Source organism: Equus quagga, chromosome 22 (assembly GCF_021613505.1).
Source record: "Equus quagga isolate Etosha38 chromosome 22, UCLA_HA_Equagga_1.0, whole genome shotgun sequence".
Classification (NCBI taxonomy): Eukaryota; Metazoa; Chordata; class Mammalia; order Perissodactyla; family Equidae; genus Equus; species Equus quagga.
This window is the reverse complement of record NC_060288.1, coordinates 30992009-31018360: the sequence shown is the minus strand read 5'-3', so window position 1 is coordinate 31018360 and position 26352 is coordinate 30992009. Positions and strand designations below refer to the sequence as shown.

At 37.0% G+C, this 26352-nt stretch overlaps 1 protein-coding gene across 3 annotated transcripts in view; it reads left to right on the top strand.

The window, feature by feature from the left end:
* Positions 1-26308, top strand: part of WDR17 (WD repeat domain 17) — a 100984-nt gene extending 74676 nt beyond the window's left edge. Inside the window, exons 20-31 of one of the 3 annotated variants that reach the window (XR_006886659.1) lie at positions 2416-2548; positions 3016-3107; positions 4069-4168; positions 5008-5147; positions 9151-9262; positions 12550-12691; positions 12988-13090; positions 14305-14406; positions 18484-18582; positions 18906-19089; positions 21281-21519; positions 26212-26308. Coding sequence is in view for 2 of the 3 variants with exons in the window: in XM_046648634.1 (XP_046504590.1) it covers positions 2416-2548; positions 3016-3107; positions 4069-4168; positions 5008-5147; positions 9151-9262; positions 12550-12691; positions 12988-13090; positions 14305-14406; positions 18484-18582; positions 18906-19089; positions 21281-21400 (1327 nt within the window). In the remaining variant the exon portion in view is untranslated. Of the gene's footprint in view, positions 1-2415; positions 2549-3015; positions 3108-4068; positions 4169-5007; positions 5148-9150; positions 9263-12549; positions 12692-12987; positions 13091-14304; positions 14407-18483; positions 18583-18905; positions 19090-21280; positions 21817-26211 lie in introns of those variants that run through there. The other 2 variants (XM_046648634.1, XM_046648635.1) reach the window with 2 other exon arrangements.
* The last annotated feature ends 44 nt before the right edge of the window (positions 26309-26352 follow it).

Genomic DNA, 26352 nt, shown 5'->3' with positions numbered 1-26352 from the left:
TTTTTTACTCATATGTTGTTTTAAATAATAATGGAATTTTATGTCTACTGATACAGTAAATTAAACAAGTTCCAAGTCATTTTGGTGTTCTTATGTTTCATCTGGCATCTGATAAAGATAGCAGAAGGCAAATTTCCCCTTGTCAGTGGAGGAGATCAGTAAACATGCTCATTGGTTAATATATTGCTGTTGAAATATAAGTGGTAAGATTTCCTGAAGGTTACCAAAAGTTCATCGAATACTTATTCTATAAATAATCTCAAAAATTCTTTCTTTAGACACTAATTACTACCATTTCCTCTCTGTGGATATAAGGGAGATACTGATGATGAAGAAGAGTTTTACCACTGAGCAGGTTTAACTAAATGTCCTTGTTCTAGAATGCAATAAACAAACAAGGTTTTTCCTGGGATGCATCAGCGTCCCTAGGGCTCCCGTAACAAAGTACCGCAAACTGGTGACTTAAAACAGCAGAGATGTATTCTCTTGTAGCCCTGTAGTTGCATACTAAGTTTTCAGCAGGGTTGGTTCCTACTGATGGTTCTGAGGAAGAATTGGCTCCGTGCTTCTCCCCCAGCTTCTGGTGATTACTGGCCATCCTTGGCGTCCGCTGGCTCATAGACCTATCACTCCAGCCTCTGCCTTGTCTTCACATGGTTTTATTCCCTGTGTGTCTCTGTGTCCAAATTTCTCTCTTTTTATAAGGACACCAGAGAGTCATATTGGATTTAGGGTCTACCCTAATCCAGTGTAACTCTATCTTGACTAATTATATTGGCAAAGACCTTATTTCCAAATAGCGTTACGTTCACAGATACTATGTGTTAGGACTTCGGCATATCTCTTGGGGGACACAATTCAACCCACAACCTAAGACTATTCTCTCTTCTATTCTATTCCATTCTATTCATTCGTTCAACAAATATTTATTTAGTGTTCACTATGTGCCTGTCACGGTGCTAGACCTGCAGAGTACTATTTAATGAGCAATTACTTTGCTTCTGGCATTAAAAATGAAAAGTTTTGATTTTTCTTTTGTGGGACATGGTTTGGAGCAAAATTCAACTGCAACTCACATGTACAAATAAAAGTCAATCAGAGGCTAAACATGAAATCCAGAAGGATTAACGCATTCGCCACGGGGAAGCAGACCGTTCCCTCACACCTACTTTCCCAGCAGTAAGTTAAGCAACGGGCTGGCTCCAGTCCTCAGACTGTAGGCTCCCTGTCCTAAGCTCTGAGAATCCCACACAATCCTAAATTCCTGGACCCTCAGTGCACCATTGCAAATGTTATTGCTCCCATTGAAACCTTAATAAAGTCAGGTTAGCAGAGGATTTTTTTTCACAAAACAAGTTTGTTTCAACCTCAGCAAAAACTCTATTTCATTTATCTTTGAAAACCAGCACCTGATTTTCTCTGCCCCTTAGTTCACGTGGTGACCAGAAAATGGTCTCCCCAAGACTCCAAAGTTTATGTTTTATAGATCCGCCATTCAGAGAGACCGATTGGTGGTCTCTCAGTCCTAGTTCCAAACACCCATGAGGAGAATATTATTTATAAACAGCTATAACAAGGAAATCAGGGTCACACGGTAAAAACACAGCTGTTGGGGAGAACCCCAGTGACCCTATGATTTGGGGACTGTTAACATTAAGCTGGTCAAACAATATAAAAAGCGGCTGCTGCACCTACCCAAAGATTGGCAATTGAAATGTAGTTTATGGCAAATGCCAGTGTGAATTAAACATAGCAGATTGTCAACAAAACTGAGGTTAAACATTAAAAATGGAATTTCCTAGGTTGATCATTGAGAAGGTACCTGAGACTTAGGTAGGAAAAAAGAAACAGAGACAGACAGACAGATAGTGATGGATGCAGAGACAGAGACAGACACACGTGTACCCTTCACAGACTCCAAGATCGGGATCCGCTCTCTCCCTCACATCCAGAACACGATTTTTCTTTAAACTACCTTGCTTGAGGCACTTACAGTATTCTGCATTTTGTTACAATGTTTATGTTCCTGTGTTATCCTTTTTAATGATTTTTAAGCTACTTGCATTTAGAGGCTCTCTATTCATTGTTAGGCTCACTAAAGCAAAACTATACAAATTTTAGGACAAAATGTTCAGTGCCTTTAAATATGAAAATATGTAATGTTCTAAGGGAAAACGAGGACAATAGTATTTACCATTTTAGAAAACTTTTATTTATCTTCCATAGCTGATTTGATTATAAAAATGTCTTTTTAAAAAGTGATATGCAAAAGGGTTTTATGAAATCTGCTGCAAATTTTAAATATTTAGATATTTTATTTTATTTATATTTTAGATATTTCAGAAAATCTCAGTCCAACTGAGAACCTTGAAATTAGTATATTGTAGAAAGAAAAAATGGTTCTTCTTTTCTTAGGAGAGCTGATCAATTAATCCAGGAAGATAAGGATGATGTCATTCCGTACTGCATAGCTATTGGCGAAGTGAAAAAATTAGTCAATTTCTTTATGTCAAGAGGTCAGCTTAAAGAAGCTCTGCTCGTTGCACAGGTACAACTACATCATTGCACACGCTGCTCATGCTGGTGGGTGGGCAATGAGGAAGCGAGAAGATTGTGTTGACTGACTCACCTTTACATGGTTGACAAAGTCTTGCATGGCTTGGCTTCTGTCCACTTCCCAGCCTTTGTCTCAACATTTCAGTCACGCTCTCTTTGCTCTGGTCACCCTGAACATATTTTAGATCTTTAAATGTACAGCCATCTCTGAACTCTGACCTTTTCTCTACTGCTGAACATTATATATGCTTGAGCAACTTTTTCTAGTAAATATTTACTTGATGCTTCACATTCATACTCACAAAGGAGTTCACATTTTTTTTCACGCATTCCAAGGGTATCTTCAATTGTAGTATAAATCTCAAACATGATTTAAGTATACTTTGCTCAAAATAATATTCTGAAATTGGTCAGTTAATAATTAGCTAAAGATTAACTAATGATCTCATTAAATTCCAGGCTGCTTGTGAGGGAAATATGCAAACCTTTCATGTTTCTGCACCTAAAGGGTCTTCATATTCTGATGATATCTACAATGAAGACTTTAATGAGTGAGCCATTTATTCTTTGTTTGGGGTCAATACATTTTCCGGTTGGTTTCCCTTTAGGAGTTTTCAAGGGCCATGCAGTTCATCCTTCTTGTATGCAGAAGACTTGACTGGCTCATGTCCACAACTGCATTTCTCACCACCATCTAGTTCCATCACAGCATCCGTTCCTGGATGAATAGAGAAATGTACTTATATGTACTTAAACTCATCAACTAATGTTTCACTGTAAAGTCAGTACCGATAATATCGCAGGAACGTGGTTCATAATCCCATAACCCACCGTTAGTGTCTAGAATAACATTTGGGCCTCTTAAAGAAGAAATTCAAATAGTTATGTTTTTAAAAGAAATAGAAATTAGAAATTAGAATTCTTTAGCCTTTTGACCTTTTTTAAATCTAATAATCTACCTTCCCCTGCCTCATCTGTTGGCTCCTATTATACCCTGAGAAAATAGGATATTTAAACTTTTAGGACACATTTCAAGCAAAAAAAATCATAAAATGTTAAGCAAGTAATGTGTGGGGACTAGCATGTTCCTTCCTGGTTCTTTCTTGCTGTTCGCTGCCGTTTCTAAACTTGACATTTTAAAGATCTAACACGCACTACCCATATTTTGGTCACCACCTAAATTTGGGATAGTTTCAGTTTCCCCTGTATTTCTTGTAAGGTTGACTACCCCATAGCTGAGTCATAAATTATGCAATGTAGAATGGTGAATTTTGAAAATTAGACTTTTCTTCTGACAAGTGTCGGGGTGGCGGTTGGGGGGCTGATCAGCTCATCTGTTAAGAAAGACTACTTTCCTGATTTTTTCCTCCAAATCAGGCTTTATACCTAAATCAAGGATATCGAATTAAATCTTATTTGATCCCTTAATCAGGTTGTTATCAAAGGGCATTAGTTCACTTTCATGATGGAATCTTTGTGTTTGCACAGAATATATGTTCTTTTTCTCCCTAGACTCCTGCACAAAGTCAGTACCGAACTGGCAGAATGGCATTTTCAGGATGGACGAGCTGTCCTGGCTGCGTGCTGCCACCTCGCTGTAGATAATATTGAGGTACAACATTTCAAACTGGTTTGTGTGGATGAAAAGCTCTTAAGATGTGTCCTGGTGTTTGAGGGGAAAAACTATTGACTTCCTGTGTACGGTCTGGTTTTGCATGCTTTCCACGCCTGGGTAATTGCATGCCTGATAAGCACACATAAACTCTACAGACTGTGAGATCTTTTTTCTTTATTTGCTTAACGTGTTTATTTTTTATCTCAAGATACACATTTGTAACAACTTTAAGTATTTCAGCATATGTATAAGAAGCAGTAGTGTGTAAGGGAAAAGTCGCTAGACTTGGACTCAGAATATCTGACTTGTGAAAGCACTTATTTTTACATATACTTTAGCATATTCTTCACAAGTTATGTTTTTAAGGTATTTTCCATTTGACCCACTAATGTAATAAAGAAAATATTAAGTAAAGGTATAGATTTTATTTTGCGTGTAGCCTTAGATATATTGGCTTTGTGGAGTAATTGATAATCACTGTACAGTAGTGAAGAAGCTTTTAAGGATTTACATTTTTTTCGGATAGAGAGACTGAAGGACACGTTGAGAATATTGCAGAGAGACTGTTAGTCATTAATTATAAAAATATGAGCAAAGGTTCTAAACTCTTAAATTCTGACCTAATAAAATTTCCTGGGTGTCTCCTTATCAGCTTTTCCATCTGAAAATTGCACTTGCTTTTACATAAGTCCTTTGTATAAATATTGCATTCAATATTTTATAAGAATAATTGATTATAGGTTAACACTGCTTTATCTACTTTATGAGTTTGGTGGGGAATGATGGTCCTACCCAGCATCTGTGAAATTGAAGAAATTGTTTTCTCATTGAGCAAGCTTGCTATGGCGTCCCTGATTCGTGGGAATGAGCTGGAGTTGGCCGTCTCTGTGGGCAAGGTTCTGGGAGAGTCTGCTGCACCAGCAACCCACTACGCCCTGGAATTATTGGCGAGAAAATGCATGATGATTTCAACGTGGTAAGAATTTCTAAATTCAAAGAATACTTTTATAGTGAGGGGATACATTTTTTAAATGTTGTAAATTGCATCTGATAAGATGTGCTTTTGAGAATATAGGGTCTCCTTTTTTAAATAAAAGATAAGATATTGGGAGGAAATGGTGATGTGAGAATGAAGGAATGGTGAGAACTCCCATGGTTCTATAAGAAATCTACCATGACCTGTTCTGAAGTAGCCCCGTTGTAATTCCATAACATTTCAAGCACATAAAGCATCATGAGACGATAAATGTGCCCTTCTTACGATTATCAGGACAGCACATTCCCTCATGTTAAATTCTGCATATCTACACTCATTCTTCTCAGATCTTGTGTCTTAGTTTAAGGTTTGGCTGTTTCCCCAAACTTGGGCAATACTCTAAGAGACAGACCCTGAAAAGTCTGTGAGTGAGCTGGCAATCCAGGTCAGAGAATTCTCGCTCACATCTGCAGTCCTGTTCTTTAGGCAGACGGTCCTTCACGATGGAGGCACCTTCAGGAAAGATGTGATGCTGTCACTCACTAGACGTTTGTTGAATAAAGATGATTTTAGACTTTTATCTTCTCTTTCCCGCAAATACTTAGAACCTGAAGACGTTTCTAAATAAACTTATCAGGACTTTCACCTCTCCCCAGGTATACCCCATGCACACAAACACTGCTCTTAAAATGGAGCTATATCGACTCCACTGTTGAACACTACAGATAGTAATAATAATAATAACGCGTCTTTCCTGCTCACTGTGTGCCAAGCACTGTTTTAAGCACTTTACATGAAAACTCTCTAGATGCTCTGCAGAAGATCCTGATTCGCCTCAGGTCTCAGAAAGTGGGAGAGCCAAGATTCAAAGCTACATAAACTGGCTTCAGAGTTTGCACTGAGCTACTGTCCTAGTCAGTTCGGGCTGCTATAAGAAAATACCACAGCCTGGGTGGCTTATAAACAGCAGAAATCTATTTCTCATAGTTCTGGAGGCTGAAGAGCCCACAATTGAGTGCTGACAGATTCGGTGTGTGATGAGAGCTGGCTTCCTAGTCCATAATTGGCCGTCTTCTCACATGGTGCTCACATGGTGGAAAGGGTTAGGGAGCTCTCTGTGGCCTCTTTTATAAGGGCACTGATCCCATTCATGAGGTCTCTGTCCTCATGACCTAATCACCTCCCAAAGGCCGCACTTCCACATACCATTACACTGGGGATTAGTTTCCAACATAGGAATTTGGGGGGGACACAAACACTCATTCTGTCAGCTATCACGCTATACCACCTCCATACGTGGGGCTAACTCAGAAAAAGAGCAACACTGTCCATTCTCTTTTTCTGTCTGGATCTGGGCGCTTCATAATGAATCAGGAATCTCAGAATTATTCTAATTTTTACCCATATCTTACAGTGATATAAGAGCTCCCTTCCCCCCACTAAAATGTAGTGGTACCCCACCATCAGTCTTAGACTTAAATGTATTTCATGCTGACCATCCTCTGAGAGTAGCCAGTTTTCCCTCTGTCAAGAACTGTGGTAGTCAGTAACATAGTTACCCTGACTTGCCCTAGACCCATCCCAAAGCATGAGATCTAACTCAAATTATTTACTCACAGAGGTGACTGACTCCTTGCTAAGAGTCATCATCTAATCTAAATAAAATGTGATTAGTTTTTTTAAAAAATAAGGGTACAAAGTAGCAAAACAGAAATAGATGTTAAATATAGAAGAGATTTAAAAATCTTTCAACTAACTATATGTCTTAGTTGCTTTTAATATAAAACAAATTTCTATTTCTTTATAATTCCTCCCAAGAGTTTTCCTTTATATATCCATAGATATGTGTACCAGAAACCAGTATAAAGTTCACATTCTGGAATATATGCTGCTGATCAGGTTTATTTCCAGGGGAAATCTGTAATCCTTATGTCTGTTAGTAGAGCTCCACAAATTTGAAAAGATAATTAAGACAGCTGCATAATTTCAAGAGAATGCTCATAATTTTATAAACCAAGAATACTTTACATTTTTTCTGTTTATTGGTGGAAGTTTGCTTCTTCTTGGTTCTCATTGCATAGTCATCGTATTCATATTCAAAATTATTTTCTTTTTAGCTTTCCATCTGTTGGATACAGGTATTATTTAGTTTTATAAAACTGTTTAATTTAAAAATTTATGTTTTACTTTTAGAATAACAACTCTATTAAGAAATCATCAGTAGCTGTTTTTGCTTCATTGTTTTATAGAATACCAATTCATTTATATAACTTATATAAAACCTAACTCCAAAGTAATGAGAACAGTTCCTATAACCTCGGTACAAAATCACTCATGATTTTCTACTGAAAGCTAGTGTAATAAATGAACTGTGGCTTTCTACAACACAAAATAATGGCTGACTCAGCTAAGCAAATTAAAGCTCCTGTTCTGATAGTGAAATTTAGGAATTTAGATCATTTGGTTGGTCTGTATCATTACATATACGTCCATTTTCCCCAATTGGTGTACTGAATTTTCAATGAATAGTATAGACTAAAGAGTGAATAAAATTAGCTAGCATTGGTGTAAATTTCACTGTATCAGGATATAGTTCTGTGGTAAGAAAGCCAGATTTTTATCTGTAGTTCATAGACGCTTGAATAGTGTTAGCACAGCTATTTTACACACTGTAAAAGTAAATGATGATTTCTATATTCTCATGAACATTATTAAAAACCACTGTTAAATGTTGGTCAGAAAACAAAGTCATTTATACTTTTTAGCAGGAACAGATAAATTACTCAAATTTGGTACTTGTGAAAACACTCAAAAACTTAACCTGCCCAATGATGATAGAAAATTTGACACACACAAATTATCTCTATTCCTGTTCTATATTGCTATGTTCTTTTTTTTTTTTTTTTGAGGAAGATTAGCCCTGAGTTAACATCCGCGCCTGTCTTCCTCCACTTTATATGTGAGACACCTGCCACAGCATTACTTGCTGACCCGTGTGTAGGTCCGTGCCTGGGATCCAAACTGGTGCACCCCGGGCCACGGAAGCAGAGCACCCAAACTTAACTGCTACGCCTATGGGCCAGCCCCCTATACTCACTATATTCTTGATTTTACGTCTCTTAATGTTAAAAATAATTTATTTACATAAATGACCAATGCAGAATTTACTGAAGGCTTCACAATAAAGATGAAAGAGGATTTTACACTGAGTGCACAGCTAGCCCTTCATAAATTCACATTCGAAATATTGCCTATTCTAAAGGCATGCTGCATGTGTATATATCAATTTCTTGAAAGTTGAATAATAACATCTTGAATCATTAAAAATTAGCATTTACTCAGTTATGATGCAGTCAACCAAAAACTCTTCACTCTTCACTGGATTCTTAAAAAGGATTTTATACACAATATTTTGAATGTAAATCTATGTGTATACAACTTTTTAAATGCCTTATTTTAAAATGATTTATTCCATTGATGGAATCTTTGAAAAGTAAATCAGAAAGCTGCATTTCTATCTTTGATTTCCACCTAAAGTTTAAGAAATATGCAGAGTCCCCAAATTCTAAACTGAAAATATCTAAGTACCCTGCCAGCTTTAATGAGTGGGCTGACACAACTGTCCAGTGTTAGCAGCATAACCAAGTCGATGAGAATTAGCTTTCACACATGTGCTTTGTAATTTGCTCCAAAGAACATTTCTAATGCTATTTAGTTTGGTTAGAGAATTATTGTATAATAACAAAATTAATTGTAAATATGTAAAGAGTCAGGGTAGATTTTTAAAAAATATTTAGGAATTTCCTAATTCACTTTTTATTCATGCCCTTTGGTTTCTGTAATCTATATTTAGAGGAGTTTCATAATTAAGCAGGAAATTAGTGCTGTTTATGTAAATAGAAAAGCAAAAGAGGTAATAAGAGTCTTTTTCCTTTGAAATTGTTCTAAATGTTATTTTTAGATTATTTGCCCCATTGAAGTTTCCCCTTTGTTATGTGAATAGGAATTTGGCAGCCGATCTTCTCCTGATGACTCCTGATAATGAACTACAGTTAGTGAAACTCTGTGCTTTCTACCCAGGGTGCACTGAAGAGATAAATGATCTTCATGAGAAGGTATGCTGATGATATTAAACAGTCTAGTTCGGAATGCAATACTATGATTTAACTAATTTTAGGTTCCTGCAAACAGAGAGACATGCAGAGAAACAATTAGATGGTCCCTTTAGGACCCTTTTATAAATACAATAAAAATGATAACAATAAGAAGTACCATTGAGCTTCTGCTGTATACTTGGAATGGCTCTAAAATTTCACATGTATTTGTATTTTACTCAATTCTCATGAAACCCTGAAAAGCAGGGGATATTGTTCTTATTGACAAAGAAAATGAACTCAAGGAAGGTGAGGAACTGGCCTGAGTTAGTCAATGGTGGAGTGAGTGAGAACAGCAACTTCAGCATCTCTTACTCCGACTCACAAGCCCTTCCCACTGCACCTCCTTGCATCTTAGGGTCCATGTGTGCTCACTTTTTAAAAATAGACAATTTAGGATCTTTAAAAGAAGTAATGAAGGTTTGGAGGTTTTTTGGTAAATCACTTTTTTATGATACTAATGTGCATACAATTATTGCCATCCTTGCAGAATGCCATGGTGTAAAAGTTGCAAATAGATAGATCTCCATACTGGGTCCAATACTAAAACGTAGAAAGGTGTCATGGGTGGAGGGGAGCACTCTGGACTGGGCATCAGAAGACCTCTGTTTCAGTTCTGATATCCTCTTGAACTCTTTGCTTAGCCCTTTTAGCTGCTAGACTTCAGTTTCTTCATCTCAGAAGCTATTCTTGATAGAAGAAATACCGGAGGGGTCAGCATTCATTGTTCCTGTCTGAGGCTCAAGGATAGTTTCTTTTTTTCCCCACGTTCTGGAAGCTGGGAAGTCTAAGATTAGGCACCAGCAGATTCGTTGTCTGTGAAGGCCTGCTTCCTAGATGACCATCTTTTTGTTGTAAACTCACATTGCATGCATTATTCTAAAGTGCTTTGAAAAAATACTCCTTTGCAGGATATAGGAATTTATGTACCAAGATTATATATAAAAACAACCAAAATGCCCAAAATAGGGAGATTATTTATATGTTATAGTACATTTCTATATTTCAGTGCTGTTAATACATTAAAAGGATCATGAACTTCTGTTTTTATTGACATAGGTAGGTGGCTATAAAAATTAAATAAAGTGCAGATTATGAAACTATGCACATGCCATATGACTTTCATTTTGAAAATAGCTGTGAACATATTTATTTTATTTGTAGCATATTTAAGAAGATATGTACAGTTCTTTTAAGATAAGATATAAGTAAAACATTTTCTCATTTTTAACTCTCAGAATAACAAAGTTTGTGTCACTTATATGAACTTTGATTTTTTCCCCGTGGGGAGGTCCTTTTCATTCAATAATGGATGCATACTGACTATCGCGTTAATATAGATAGATCAAGAGTGTGTGTGGGCCCAGCCCCATAGCGGAGTGGTTAAGTTCCATGTGCTCTGCTTCGGCGGCCCAGGGTTAGGATCCTGGGCGCAGACCTAGCACTGCTCATCAAGCCATGCTGAGGTGGCGTCCCACATAGGGGAACTAGAAGGACCTACAACTAGAATATGCATCTATGTACTGGGGGGCTTTGGAGAGAAGAAGAAAAAAAAACCGAAGATTGGCGACAGATGTTAGCCCGGGGCCAATTTAAAAAAAAAAAATGTGTGTGTGAATGAGTGCATGTGTGTGAGTGCGTGTATGTGTGAGTGTGTGTGGTATCAGGGGAAATACTTGTGAAAGGATAAATGTTCAAAGTTACCAGTGGGTTGTGAGATGATTATTATATACTTTATATTCTGTGAATCATATTTTATGTAAGCTGTGCTTTGGTTTTATAAACATGACAAATAAAAACTATTTTTATGTTGGAATTAAGATGCATACAGAAGGAGGCAGGAGTGGTTTTTTTCAGTTGTCCTTTACATTTGCTGTGTCGCATTTTAATGTACACTAACGCAGGTGTCAATATGGGGGCTTAGAGAGGCTGCATCCTTGTCCGTGTTTACACAGCTGTTGATGATGGGGACGAGAACAGCATTCCCCCCCTCATCTTTTCACCACACACTCTGAAAGGATATGATTAGACTCTCTGGTCAGGCTTCATTAGTAACTCTTTAGAAAGACTAGTTAGTATGTGAAAAGTGTTAATAACCCTGGGCAATTTCACAAGTAATACTAAAAATTATATATCCAAATATTATGTTAACTTACGTAACTTTAGAATTTTAAGAAAGGATAAGAGTCAAAAAGATGATCCTCTTACTCTTCTTATTGCAATTCTATTTGAGAATGGAATTTCAATGGGAGCCACTTTTTATTCCCTCTACTCAGAGAACGCGTCCTCATGAAGAAGCTCGCTCTGTGCATCCAGGCATGGCCCCCGGCACATAGTGCTTGCTCAGGAAATAACTGGCATTTGGTGAAGAGAGAGGAGGAAAGAATGTGACGTGTCACATACATGAGAGCTCCTTTCATTTAGTTTGTTGTAATTTTTTTGAGAGAGATTGAGGGATCAAAATGTTCAGTTTACCTAACTTTTAAATAACAGGAAATATGAAACTATTGAATAAATGCATTAATAAATAAATAAATTGAACAAACCATCTTAGTGATTTAAAGGGATGTGAAAGACAAGTGAGAGGGGAAAGGGTGACAAATCTCAAAGGAGAGGCGATAGATGACCTTCCTATGGATGGACCACGTCATCTGGGGTCACAACACAAAATACGTGGTGCAGTGGAAGCTCCTCTCAGAGTGGTTGCCCAAGTCTGGTGAGAGAAAGCGTTGAACTATTTCTAAGTGTTGCTTAGAAACAAACCAACAAACTTTAACACCTACACTTCAAAAAGCATGAACATCCCAGAAGTTATCGTTTGATATAAACGATAACTTAATTCCTGCCTGCATCATGGAAGCAGAAGAATTTACCTGACGGAGGAGTAGATGCTCAAGTTTAACAGAAAAACAATTATTTAAAAAAATGGGGAGTATTGCTTTTCATTTTACAGTAAGGAGATTTCATGGGCTCAAAATCTCCACTTTGCGACATTTCAGAATGTCAAAGCTAAAAACTTTTAGAGCTTGCGTGTTTTTTTGCCTTTCTGCTTGAAATAAAGTTGCTTTGTCTCAAAGGCCAAGTGAAATTAAATTAACATGTGGAGGATGGAGTGCATCTTTTAAGATTTCTACATTTAACGTAGTTTTTGACTCTGGTCAGTATGTTTGTTCTAAAATACTAATCTCAGCATTTTTTGCTAGATGACATTTGTGGGTACTAATTCCATCAAACTAATTCTTTTCTAGTGCAAGCTACCCACAGTAGAGGAATGTATGCAGTTAGCTGAGACAGCCCATGCAGATGGCAATATATTTGAAACTATAAAGTATTACTTGTTAAGTCAAGAACCTGAAAAAGCCCTTCCTGTTGGTATTGACTTCATCAAAGGTAAGTTTCTAGTTGGTGGTGTAATTTAAAATCTACTCATTTATTTGATCTTTTTATTCATATTGATAAACAGCCTTAAAATCAAGCACTAGCCATTCCAAATTCAAAAACTAAAGAGATTACTGATTGTGCGGTATGGGGACCTGAAAGAGATAAATAGGCAAATACTTGTGATCTAGCAAATAAAGAGGTAGATAGAATTGACCAAAAGGGAATTAATACATAAGTTAAAAATTGGATGGACACGTTTTATTACTGTTACTTAGAGAATCTTTTCTTTGGTTTTATTTTGTCAGAATACATCAAGAGTTCAGATTGGACTTTGGACACCATTTACCCTGTTCTTGACCTATTGAGTTATATTCGTACAGAAAAATTAGTCTTGCATACATGTACTGAGTGAGTACATTTTTCCCAAAATGTGTAACTGAACCTATGTAGTGTTTCAAAATGGATGTATTGTTCCTGGTGTTTAGGTCAGGAAATAAGATCAGGGGCCGGCCCCGTGGCCGAGTGGTTAAGTTCGCGCGCTCTGCTGAGGCGGCCCAGGGTTTTCCTGGTTTGGATCCTGGGCGCAGACATGGCACCGCTCATCAGGCCATGTTGATGCGGCGTCCCACGTGTCACAACTAGGAGGACCCACAATTAGAATATACAGCTATGTACTGGGGGGATTTGAGGAGAAAAAGCAGAAAGAAAAAAAAAAAGGAAAACAGAAGATTGGCAACAATTGTTAGCTCAGGTGCCAATCTTTAAAAAAAAAAAAAATCTTAAAAAAAAAAAGAAAGAAGATTATTTTGGACTGGTAGATGCACTTGTAGAAAGATTACATTTTTATTTTTAGATTCTTAAGAAAAAATACAGAGGTCAATTTGAAACAGAAATAAATTAGTGGTCCCACTTATTAATGCCTAGTGTGTGTAAGTTTATATATGTGTATGTATGTGGTTCAAATAGGGTTAATTCAAAGCTTTGGGGTGGATTTAGACCTCAAGTCTTCAGGAAACTATTAAATATCCACTGTGTGCAAAGCGTACTAGTTTGGAGGAATGAAGAGAAAGTACTAGAAGGTAAAAAGTAGGCACAATGCCTGAACTCAAGTATCATATAAGAACATTGTTATCCGTATAACTAAAGTCCCCAGAGATGATGCATAATTGGTAATAGAGGCTTTGGGCTATTTCTCTTTTATGCCCACGTGGAAAAGATAACACAGCAGCCTGAGAAGCTTTGGCACCTTTCCTGGCAGGAAATGGAGTGGGTCTTCTTTGCCCTTTCCTAGAGTCTACACCATATGCCAGGAATTCCTAAATCTGTGATCTAGAGAAATTAAATGAAGAAACAGTCAAGGAGTAGAGAAAAACAAGAAGGCAAGAGTCAAATATTATGTAAAGTCTTTTATTTTAAATTACAATTTATGTTATAGCATAAATGTCTGAATAGAAGTTAACTGATTAATAAAACATCTAGAAGTTTAGAAAATTTTCTAAGCGTATTTTGCTGTAAATGTCACTCAACAAAATACAGAAATAGGAGTATAATAACTATATATGAGAGTAATGTTCTATACCTCAAATTATGGAATTTAAATTAATATGCATATTATCTTTTAGAGCTCGAAATGAATTGCTCATATTATGTGGTTATATTGGTGCATTATTGGCTATCCGAAGACAATACCAAAGCATTGTTCCAGCACTTTATGAGTACACAAGGTAAAAATAATTTCTCTTCTGTTATGAAATAGGAGAAATTCCTTTCACTAAGATGATTAGTTTCTAAGGGTATCATAGAAACAGCAAATATAGATTGTATGCATCTATTTATTCACTCAGCATGTACTTTATAACAAAACAGCAATAAAGTAGAAGTGAATTAGGCTGTAAATAACATAAATCCTAATTCTAGCCTGAAAACGTAGGGTTTATTGGTCTTATGTCAAGACACTTGAGGTAGGCATTCCAAGGCTGTTACAGCTGCTCATGGATTCCATGAAAGACCTGGATTCTTGACTCTGACATTCTTGACTTCCTTCCTCTTGCTTGGGTTACCCATGGTTACCAGGTAGCTGCAACCCCTCTGTTTATTGTGTCTGCATCCTAAGCGGGAGAGAGAGGTAAGAATGACAGGATGAAGACCACAGAGGGCAAGACCATCTGATTCCAGAAGGAAAGTCCTCCGTAGGGTTGTATGTCTGTGTCACACTGGCCAGAAGTATGTAGCCCTACCTTTAAAAGAACATGAGAAACTGGGGCTGGCCCCGTGGCTGAGTGGTTGGGTTCGTGCGCTCTGCTGCAGGCGGCCCAGTGTTTCGTTGGTTCGGGTCCTGGGCGCGGACATGGCACTGCTCATCGAACCACGCTGAGGCGGCGTCCCACATGCCACAACTGGAAGGGACCCACAACGAAGAATATACAACTATGTACTGGGGGGCTTTGGGGAGAAAAAGGAAAAAATAAATTAAAAAAATCTTAAAAAAAAAAAAGAAAAAAAGAACATGAGAAACTAAGTATCTTAGCTTTCCAATCTCCACAGTAGAAAAAAGCACAGTAAAAGTGTTTGTGAGCGGCAGATAGCTCACTATTTTATATTCAGGCAGAACCTGCCAAGTTCATATGTTTTCTGACAGCTTGCTGAATTTTAGCCATTGTACCTAAAACTTTTGTACTCAACAGTAAAATCCACAGTGCCTCCCCTGAAAAAACATTTCCAGGTCTACTAGTTTGCTCAATGGCAGAGCAGGTAACTCCTACAAATGCTGAGGGTCTTGGGGTGGCATTTTTCTGAGTACCCTACTTGTGGGGCAGAGGGTTCTGAGAGGAACAAAGCTTCCTCGTTTCTCAGTTCACCCTCCTGCCGAGTGAATGTCTGGTGTAGGTGCTGGTGTGCACCCAGAGCAGGCCGAGGAGTAGTAGGAATTAGCACCCTCAGGGCAGGGTGCGCAAGGAAAATCTGTTCCTGTGCAGGCAGCACACCCAAAATTCAAAAGCAACTTTTATCAATACTAAAATATAGGAACAATAGGGTGTATCACATGGAATGAAAATATTACTTAACAGAATATGGTTAGCTGTATATGACTTTGGTAATGATGAAAGCAAAGAGACAGAAAATGGTCATTTGGAATAATATCAAGAATAAAAAGAAGACAGGGGCTGGCCCAGTGGCGCAGCAGTTAAGTGCACACATGCCACTTCGGCGGCCCGGGGTTCCCTGGTTCCGATCCTGGGTGCAGACATGGCACCGATTATCAAGTCATCCTGTGGCAGGCATCCCACATATAAAGTAGAGGAAGATGGCCATGGATGTTAGCTCAGGGCCAGTCTTCCTCAACAAAAAGAGGAGAATTGGAGGCAGATGTTAGCTCAGGGCTAATCTTAAAAAAAAAAAAAAAAAAAGAATAGAAAGAAGGCTTTTTATTTGTAAGGCAGGACAGACTTGAGAGAATGTGTCCAAGTTAAGGGAAACATGTTAGTTTAGAAGGAAATACTTAAGACCACCCTGATTTTGAAGAAGTACTCTTATTTGTCTGGCAATTGTATTTTTTTGTTACCTTGTCTTGATGCGGGCTCCGCAAGCCAAGTCATTGAAAGAAAGATTTCTTGGACTCTCAGGGTCTGGTAGTAATGCTCCTTTATTCAGAGAATAGCATGGGGACAGGACCCATGGGCAGTGAAGAGCTGCAATGTGTTGAGGGTTAGGGCTAAATTTATAAGGCATGGGTACATGACTTATTGTTACTAGACAAAGGAAAGATGATGTAAAAAGTCATTAAATGGTATCAGTGCCGGTGGGGTCTGGTTATCAGGTGGTCGTATAACTTTAGATATGAATTGGGTCATATAGATTGGCATGTAGGCCAGGATGCCCTGGTCTTCTCTACCTAGGGCAGCCTTGATCCACATCAGTCTTGCTGCTTAAATTGATTCCTCAACCCACTCACACCCGATTCTCAAGGTTGCTCTCTCTGGTTCTCTGCTCTGCTCCTTCCCTTTCTCCCTGCTCCTCCAGCTCACCGTCCTCCCACGTCTCCACACCTCTTCTCTCCTCTCTCCTTCCTACACTCTTTCCTTTGGAAACCTCACCATTTTTCTAGCTTCACGTGTCACCTGTCACTTCTATGGAGATAACTCATTCTTTTGTATTCAGGCTGAGCCTACTCCCCGCTCCTCTGTGTATATCCAGCAGCTCGCTGAACCCCATCCTTCAACTCAGCCTGCTCAACATTAAAATATTCTTCCTTCTCAGATCTACTCCTTCTCTTGTGTTCGCCCTTTCTTTTGATGGTGTCATTACATTTCTGTCACCCATAATTAAAGATCAGGGTCATGATTAGGTGTTTCCCTCCCTGTCAACATTCGATTATTTAGTCAATGCCCACCTCCATCCTTTTCTCATTTTCTGTAACGCCATAGCTGTGGCTTTATTAGCTCTCAGCGACGGTAGCCCTCATGTTCTCACCTTCTCCATCTTTCTCCTCCGGTCCCCCATCCCAGGTACGGCTGTTGCATTAGCCCTCCTGAAGCGCTACCCTTCCTCAGTGCTTTCCAGGTCTCCCCGCTGACTACAGATAATGTTCTAAATCCTTAGTCTTACTTTAAAGGTCCACAAAAATTGGGTTCCCACCTTGTCACCCACTGTATCCTTTTATATGTTCTCTGCTCCCACTAAACCAAGTTACCTGTAATTCCCTGGACAAATGTAAGCTTTTCCCTGATATTTTTCACAGCATTCTCTCCACCTGTTTACCTTGGTTTTTCTCTTGCTCTTTAACACTGCTTTACCTACCATAGATCATCAAAATCTGCTGCGCTGATAAGGTATTGTCAAGTACAAAATTGTAGGCAGGGAGCCAGATTATTTAAGGAATTCATTCTGGAGCTAGCCACATTGTCAATGAGAATTTTTATGTTCAATAATTTGGGGTCAAAAAAATAAGCTCCTAACTGATTTGAGATATTACTGAAATGTTAGATGTGTGTGGGGAAGGGTTATTTATATCTTTTTTTCTCAACAATTCTTATCGTGTCCTGGCAGAATGATGACAACTAGCAAGGGTAACCATCAAATGCAAATTACAGAAATGCTTACTTTTACTTCATCCTTAAGGTCTTACAGTCGTTTTTCTTTTTACTCCCTAAACAGCTTTTACTTTTAAATTTCAATTAACTGGTTCCTTGAAAAACATACTGAGTTTGTAACTTGTTATAGAAACTAGGACCAGTAACCCCTTATCTAAAGCTTCATGATTAGTAATAGTTATGTCTGTTTTCCAGTTTTCTAAACACAGACGTGATGGATCACTGCTATCACTGTTTCACTGCTTTTTTTCACACATCTCTGTCTCTGAAGAATTGAAATCATCATCTCCGTTCCTTTCTGTTGGTTGGCGTTCTTCTCTTACTGCTCTCCCACTTGCTTTCTCACGCCTACCATCCACTTTTAACACAGACGCGCACTGTACCATACAATAGCCAGATGTGGCTATTACTCAGCATTGCTTGTCTTGTCTAACCTTTCTCCATACATTATGCAGTTCATTTATTCATCCACTCGCTCACGCAGACTGTCACCCAACCAACATTTATTGAACATCTTTGACTTGCCAGGGACTTAAAAGCTAAATATACAAGTGAGCGTGTGCACACACACACAGGTACATATATTCATGCATGCATAGATATTGTTGAACACTAGTTGTTAAACCTAAAAGTGCACTTATTTAAAGTTCATTTGCTGTTTTGATCCCTTAGTCTTGGATGTCAGATGTTCATTTCTTTTTCACGTTTCAGTCAGCTATTAAAACGTCGGGAGGTGTCAGTGCCTTTAAAAATTGAACGCCTTTCTGAGGAACTGGATGCGTGGAGAGCTTGCACACAGTCCGTCAGCCGGTGAGTGAATCCAGTGTAAAGATTGGAATACAGAGGTATTACTTAATATTATAGACAAACGTGGTGAAAATGTGGATTGTCTCCTGATTCGTCTTGGCAGAGTAATGAACCTTGGCTTGCCCAGCATCTATCCGTAATAGATTACAATGCCATCCTTTCCTGCGTTTTTTGAGCTACTTGTTTTACTGTAAATTAAGCCTCAAGTTAATTTGCTGTCATCTATAAAGGGGGACTAAGTAATCACCAAGGACTGTTTCTAATCTAAACCTTAATAACTCAGTGATTCTACAAAAATGAAAATGTAATATCTGTTGAAAATGTAGATCGTCAGAAGAATCTCCATATACACCCCCTTCTGACTCACAGAGAATGGTTTATGCAGCTTTACTAAAGAGACTAAAAGAAGAACCAATCAAAGGAATTATTGGACCAGATTACGTGACTGGATCGAATCTTCCCAGTCATTCCGATGTTCACATCTCTTGTCTTACGGGATTAAAAATCCAGGTACAGCCTAATGTCAGGCATAAATTCTGCATTTCCATCATTTTTCTTTGTTTTATTGTTTTTTGAAATGTGATCTTAAAATAAGCATAATCTGAATAAAAGTGGCTTGAGGCCTAGTGAAAAAATATTGCCCTTACTGCTTCCACAGTTAGTCTAAATGGTCTCTCTCTCCTTAAAATAAATTCTCAGGGATGGTCATTGTACTACTATCATAAAAGCAATTCATGCAATAGGGATCCGTAGTAATAAATGATATGTATACTTAGTAACAAACGTTTTAAAATACATACAGATCACATCCTTAGGGAAATTAAATAAGGGAGACAAAGCAACAATCAACACAGTTACAAATTATTATATCTCCATAGATTAATTTTAATTTTTTAGTCTCCATTTTTATTTTATAAACACAAAGAAAGCAATTAAAAACTGATGGATGTATAATATATTATTGATATATTATGCATACTCTTACATTGATTTACAGAACTTTTCAGCAATTAAAAATTATTGGGATCAATCCTGAGGGATGGCAAATTCCCAAGGAATGGTCCCTAATGTACAATCAAAGTAATGATGACGAATGATGCAGGAGCCTCCCAGTGTGACCCAGGGGTGCTATTATCTCCAGAAAATAAAGAAGCCTTCATCATCTCAGAGCCAGGACCAGTTGTAGGTGTCCCAAGAAGCAAACAAAGCTGAATCCCCATGAAACGCTAATTGAGACTGCAGACTGGATTGAAAGAACTCCAGCTCCCAGTAATAGTCACACAGTACTAAGTTGATTCTTATATTTCCAGCGTAACATGCCTAGTTACATTTCTAATACTGACATGCCAGGCCAATGGAGAAAGGTATTTTTTGGGATAACCACTCAAAGTAAATTAAATAGCTTGCTACTAGCATAAACCCTAACTATAGCTTGACTTGACACGGCAAACTAATTAAGTCTTCAGATCGCACCAATATATTCCAAACATCAGAGAGGACGCATAGTTGTATACATGCTTATTATCCACTTGTGTTCAGAGATAAAGAATCCAAGCAGTGAATTCAATAACTTACAATTCAGAGCAAAGAACATTATACAAGTTTTAGAATGTATCTCGAGTGCCCTCACTGCCCTCTGTGCTATCGCTAGTACTTGATACCTTCATGTTCCTTTCTCCTCTTCTGGTCCTTTTCTCCATCGAGATAGCTAAGTGACCTAACAGATATGCTATCTAACCTCTCTGCACCCAAGCCTCTGTTAGGAAAAGACTTCCTCAGATACACTAAGGTGCAAATGACTAATTTCGATGGAGTACTACCCTCCGTATTTCTATTTCAACAGGAAATTACTGTGTTCTGATCAAAGCTGTGACATTTTCCAGTACCTATGAATAGGAAGCTGTCTGCTTCATGCGATGAATTTTTCAATATCTAGAAATAATTTCCTAGCAACAAGCTGTGTCATTTGAAATCCTGATCAAAAACCTGATAACTTTAGGACATCATTTAGAAGATAAGTTTTTATTCCATCTTGTGTTTTTTAAATTAAGCTTTTCCTTCTAAGAGCTGGGAAATGCAGCTTGAAAGGTTTTCTTTTGCATTTAGTTCTTCAGAACTACCCTTGATATACAAAATGACTGATGTAACTAAATTATAAATAGGCTACTAAATCATGTGACTGACATGATTTTAAATTATATATACACATATGCAACAGTATATTTTTTATCTTCTGGAGAGCAGGTTCAGAGTTTCCGCCTTAAATAATTTCCCCAGCTGTACTGACATAGGCCGTACGATTAAAATAATGAAGTATTTTTAAGTCTGTTACCAGGCATATATGCCTTTATAAAATGTTAACTTTGTAGTAATTAATAGATTAGCAATATCTTTGTAATTAATAGATTAGCAATATCTATTGTCATTGGTAGCACTACTGTATTTAAAGAATTCAAATTATAAAACTAAATTCTATTTTGAAAGACATCAGAGTATAACGTTAAGATTTTTAAAAATGTTTCTATGTTTGGTGGCAGTTCAAAGAAATCTAATTTTTCTCATATTTTTAAATTTCCCATTCAGCATTGCCTGAATATCACCAGTGGTTTTTTTATTAGAATGATTCTCTTTCTGGAAGTTTAAAAACATGTTGTGAATTTGTAATCTCGTCTTCTCTTTCCTCAACTCTCCCTGTGTTCAGGGCCCTGTATTTTTCCTTGAAGATGGGAAGTCGGCCATCTCGTTGAATGATGCTTTGATGTGGGCAAAGGTGAATCCATTCTCACCTTTAGGAACTGGAATACGACTCAACCCATTCTGACAGAAGGTTCTTCTCCGTGCTTCTTCGTTTTTTAAAGACCTTTCATGATTAGCGTTACTTTAACCTTTGCTGTCCAAGAGCCAAAGGTTGGGAGGAGGATGAGGGAAGGTGGAGAATAAGTTGAGTTTATTCATTAACTTCCAAAAATAAAATATTTATATAAATTTCAAAGAAAAATAGGTGTCTCCTTTATAGAACATAATAGCCACATTTGGGAGGAAGGTCGTGTTTAAATTATAAAAGACTGACTAATCTAAATGAGCATAGAAAAGTTTCACAAAGCGTAAAAAGTACCAAAATATTACACTGTTGAAATATTGAACCCTATAAAATAGTGCAACATCTGGCTAGTGCTTGACGTCCAGGAAGTCCTTGATGAATCTTTGAACGAAGGGATATCTTGAAATATCAGAAGGTTCAGGTGTGTGCGACTGATCTTCAACTTAACAAACACCTATACTGTCCTCTGTAAAACCTATAGTGAACCACTAGTTTTAGCTTATATTTAATAAAAGTTTCCAGTTACAATTTTAATATATATTAATAAATGGATACACAGTCACAGTACTTTTGAGTTTAATTTTTTTAAAAGAAAACATTACCAAGGTTTTTTATCTGAAATTCAAATTTTCAATTATAAAGGAATAGGCTATATAAGCATGAAAAAAGTTTGGGGGTGAAAAACACAAAATGCAGTCAAATATGTATGAGAATTTGCGTTTGATGATAATTGACTATTTTAAAGGATGTATGTATAGTTATTAGTTTTGGGGGGGTTTTTTGTGTTTTTGTTTTTTTTTTTTTTGAGGAAGATTAGCCCTGAGCTAACTGCCACCAATACTCCTCTTTTTGCTGAGAAAGCCTGGCCCTGAGCTAACATCTGTGCCTATCTTCCTCTACCTTATACGTGGGACGCCTACGACAGCATGGCATGCCAAGCAGTGCCATGTCTGCACCTGGAATCGGAACCGGCGAACCCTGGGCCGCCGAGAAGCGGAACATGTGCATTTAACCACTGTGCCACCAGGTCGGCCGCTAGTTATTAGTTTTGATTAGTGCATTTAGTATTTACACAATCTCTAGTCAATTTGTATCAACTCTAAAACATAATTTATTTGATGAAAATTATTTTCAAATAAATTTCTGTAAGTAAATAGGATATTAGTTGAGATTTTGAGTATCTTATGTAAATTCAAGTTTTAAAAATATTTATTAAAAGAGTAAAGCTTTTTTTTAATAAAAAGAAAAGACTGAGACATGACTACAAGTATTTCAATTCTATTAGACTTCTGACTGAAATTTAAGAAATGAATGTATACTAGGAAGAAAGGTATTTTGATACTCAAGTTGTTTTACAGGATTTATAATATAGATGTTTTTGTCTAAACAGTGAGCTCATATAACTTGAATAATTGTTGTTTTTATTATCTTCTATTTGTTCTATTTAAAATATTTTTAAAATTTTCTTAAACAAGCTTCTTAAAACAGAAAACTGTATGTATTATGTACCTATCTATCACATTGACCACTTCTGACTCCTCAACGAGACATCATAGGCTTGAATTCCATTTTATATAAAAAAAATAATATTATAGAAGAGAATGTATGCAACTCAGAGATGCAATGGGTAATGAAAGCATATCTGAGAAGTATTTTTTAACCCTTAGTGGTAAATGTAACAAATGTTTTTTAGGTGAGGAGGATTATTAATTGGCATGTATGTACTAAAATCTCCTCATTTAAAAATGGTTAAGTCCTACTATCATTCTCTTTATTTGGTTTTAAAATAGATTAAGAAGGCTGTCTTTTGCACTTTAAATGCTTGAAAAGATATCATTGAGTTTGTTATACATATACAAACACTTGTAACCTTTTTCTGTATTTTTAATGAATGCAGGAAAATAATATTCTCATTATAAAATAGTTTTAAAAATCATACATCTCTTTAGCACATGAAGACAATAGAGGAGTAGCCCAATTTCTATTTAAAATCTAAATTGGATTGATTCAAGTGCAATTCTATTATTCTTTGATGTCTACAATGTTCCATACCTTAATACTAATTATAACTATTCATTATTCCTAGAATTATAAATGTCATTTGACTATTTTAATATGTATATATTATGCCTTAATATGAAAAACAAAACAATTTTTAAATTTATAAAATTATTTTTCACTGTTAGATTTCATATGCATGAAAACCTAAACACATAATATGAACTTATTTTAATATTTGAAGATTTCCGTATTACTGATATTGGGGACAAATTATCAAAATAATAAATTTAAATATGCCTTTATGAAAGCAGTCTCATTAGACAATAATTTTAAGGGCATTGGAAAAATATTTTCTGTATAAAAATTACCAGGTGGCTAACAAAATTGCAACATCGAAATGAGTTACATCTTGTGAAAATATATGATTTTTATGTCAATCAAAATTAATGAAATATATATTTTTTCCATGAAATCAGACAGACATGGATTTATAACATGGCTGCATTAGAGCAATGACTGTGTTTTGTTGTCCTTATAACAGGAAAATTGACAGGCTTTTCGTCTTAAGTCAAAAGGTATTCTGAATATAGCAAAAGCCTCACAAATTATTTGTAAAGTGTAGGGTTTCATATTTAGTGTACCAATAATACAGAAGATACCTTTATAGTCAACTCTTAATAAGTGCTTATTATACCCTATCTTTGAAACATTTGTACCTAAATAATTGAAAAAAGTACTTTCACACTGAATTTAAATACTATGTAACTCTGTCATATAATATGGCATGTAGTTATCTAGATTTTTATGTATTTATGTATGTATTTCAGGTTCCCTAAATTTTAACAAATACTGCAGTTAAAGCCAAATATGACATAGTTAACTCCTAGAATGAGCATTATTCTTGTCCCTAAACTGCCATTGAGAGAAGGCTATTTCTCCAGAAATGCTGAGTCAGAGTTGTGAGAGGTGTGAAGGGCTGAGCAGTCCATCTGAGTCATTAGCCTGCTCGGAAACCTAGAAAAATCATTTCACTGGACTGTTCAGGAGGATGATTCCCCGGTTGTTAGAAACACTGACTACAAAAAAAAGAAAAAAAAATACAAGAAAAATCCCCCAAAATCAGTATAAAAAGGAAAAAGGGCTTACTCAATACAAATAACATCACAGAGGCTTCCATTTCCCTGATAAGCATTCTGCTAGTTGGCTGAAAATGTTCTGTTCCTATAGGGGCTGTTGTAGCCCCTGGAAAAGCTCACTGCTTCCTTCTGTCAAAGATCCTTTGTGAAGTCAGGGGCCTTCCTAAGATTCACCTGTCGTGTTGGCTTCTGCTGACACAACTCACCTCCACAAGCTCTTGGAGTTACCTGCGGGACCATCCCTGCTCGCTTCCTTGGCTTATTCACTGTGGAATGAAGCCGGCAGACTGGTTCCTATTCTTCACAAGTCTGCACAGGTCCCACAGGAGTCTTGAGAACTTACCATGGTCAGGCCAGGAGTGATTAGCTTTTTCAGAAGATTGATCAGAGTCAGGAGAATAAATTTATTTGACTGTTTACCGAATCTAATCCTTTTCTCTGGATCTTTTCCGCAGCTGAGCTTCAGCAGACTTGTTTCTACAACCCATTCTTAAGGAACTATATTTTATGGGTTAAAAATGATTCTCGTAGGGGCTGGCCCCGTGGCCGAGTGGTTCAGTTCACGTGCTCCGCTGCAGGCGGCCCAGTGTTTCGTTGGTTCGAATCCTGGGCGCAGACATGGCACTGCTTATCAAACCACGCTGAGGCAGCATCCCACATGCCACAACTAGGAGGACCCACAACGAAGAATATACAACTATGTACCGGGGGGCTTTGGGGAGAAAAGGAAAAAAATAAAATCTTAAAAAAAAAATGATTCTTATAATTTTCTACTTTAGATTTATCATTAGAATGCAAGGCAACAGGTAAATCACCTATGGCTGGTTAAGACATGCATTTGAACTGTATCCTTTACCTCGGATTCTAAACACTTCCCCAAGAAGTCATCTATCTCAAGGCTCTCGTTAATTTCTTTTCCTAAATACTATCTATCCAAAAATGTAAAATTAAACAAGGAAGTCTCTGGAGGTAGAAATCTAATAAAATTGTTGAAGCCTTCAGAAATGCAGAAAAACGTGACAGAGTTTAGCTGGAAATTGACATGCATATCATGGGATGCAGCATGAGTAATATTCATGTGGGAAGTCAAATGAGACTGTTAATGAGATGCATAAAAACATGAATAGTTCCAGTTGAAGAAAACTTTCCAAATATGAATTCAAAAATTACCAAGAACGTGTAAAAGATAATCAATCTTTCAGGATAGCAACCTGCTTTTGTTTCCCTCCAATAAAAAATATGGGGCATGGCAGCAACCAGTAGGAATTTTTAATTTGAGCTAAATGGATCACTAAACACCAGAACCAAATTCAAAATGAAGCATTATTTCCCTTTCCTGCAACTCGGTATCAACAGGAAACACACTGATTTTTAAAAAATAGTTTAAATCAGCCTATTTATGGAGGTGGGCAAGATTCTCTATGGGCTAATGTATAATAATAATCATTCAGAATAATTTTTTTATTAATGCACATGATGTGTAAATATATAATATCAGGCCAGGTGGTAGAGCTTTTCGTTTCTAATAAGGAAAACACATCACAAAGTAGATTCACCATTCCTACAGAATTTATGAGAAAGAACTCTTACCTGACATGGTGAATTACGTTTAACTGTACCTTTAAAATTATTTTTGCTCATTTTGTGCTAATTCATTTGATTTTGTATTTTCAGCAGTACCTGGCAGAGGAGTTGAATAAACGGTTGTTGCCTTGAAAAAATATGTTCTTCAGCCCAATTATGGATAAGACACCACTTTAATTTACTTAATATTGAAATATATCCAAGACTAGTTGATGATATCCCTTTAGGATG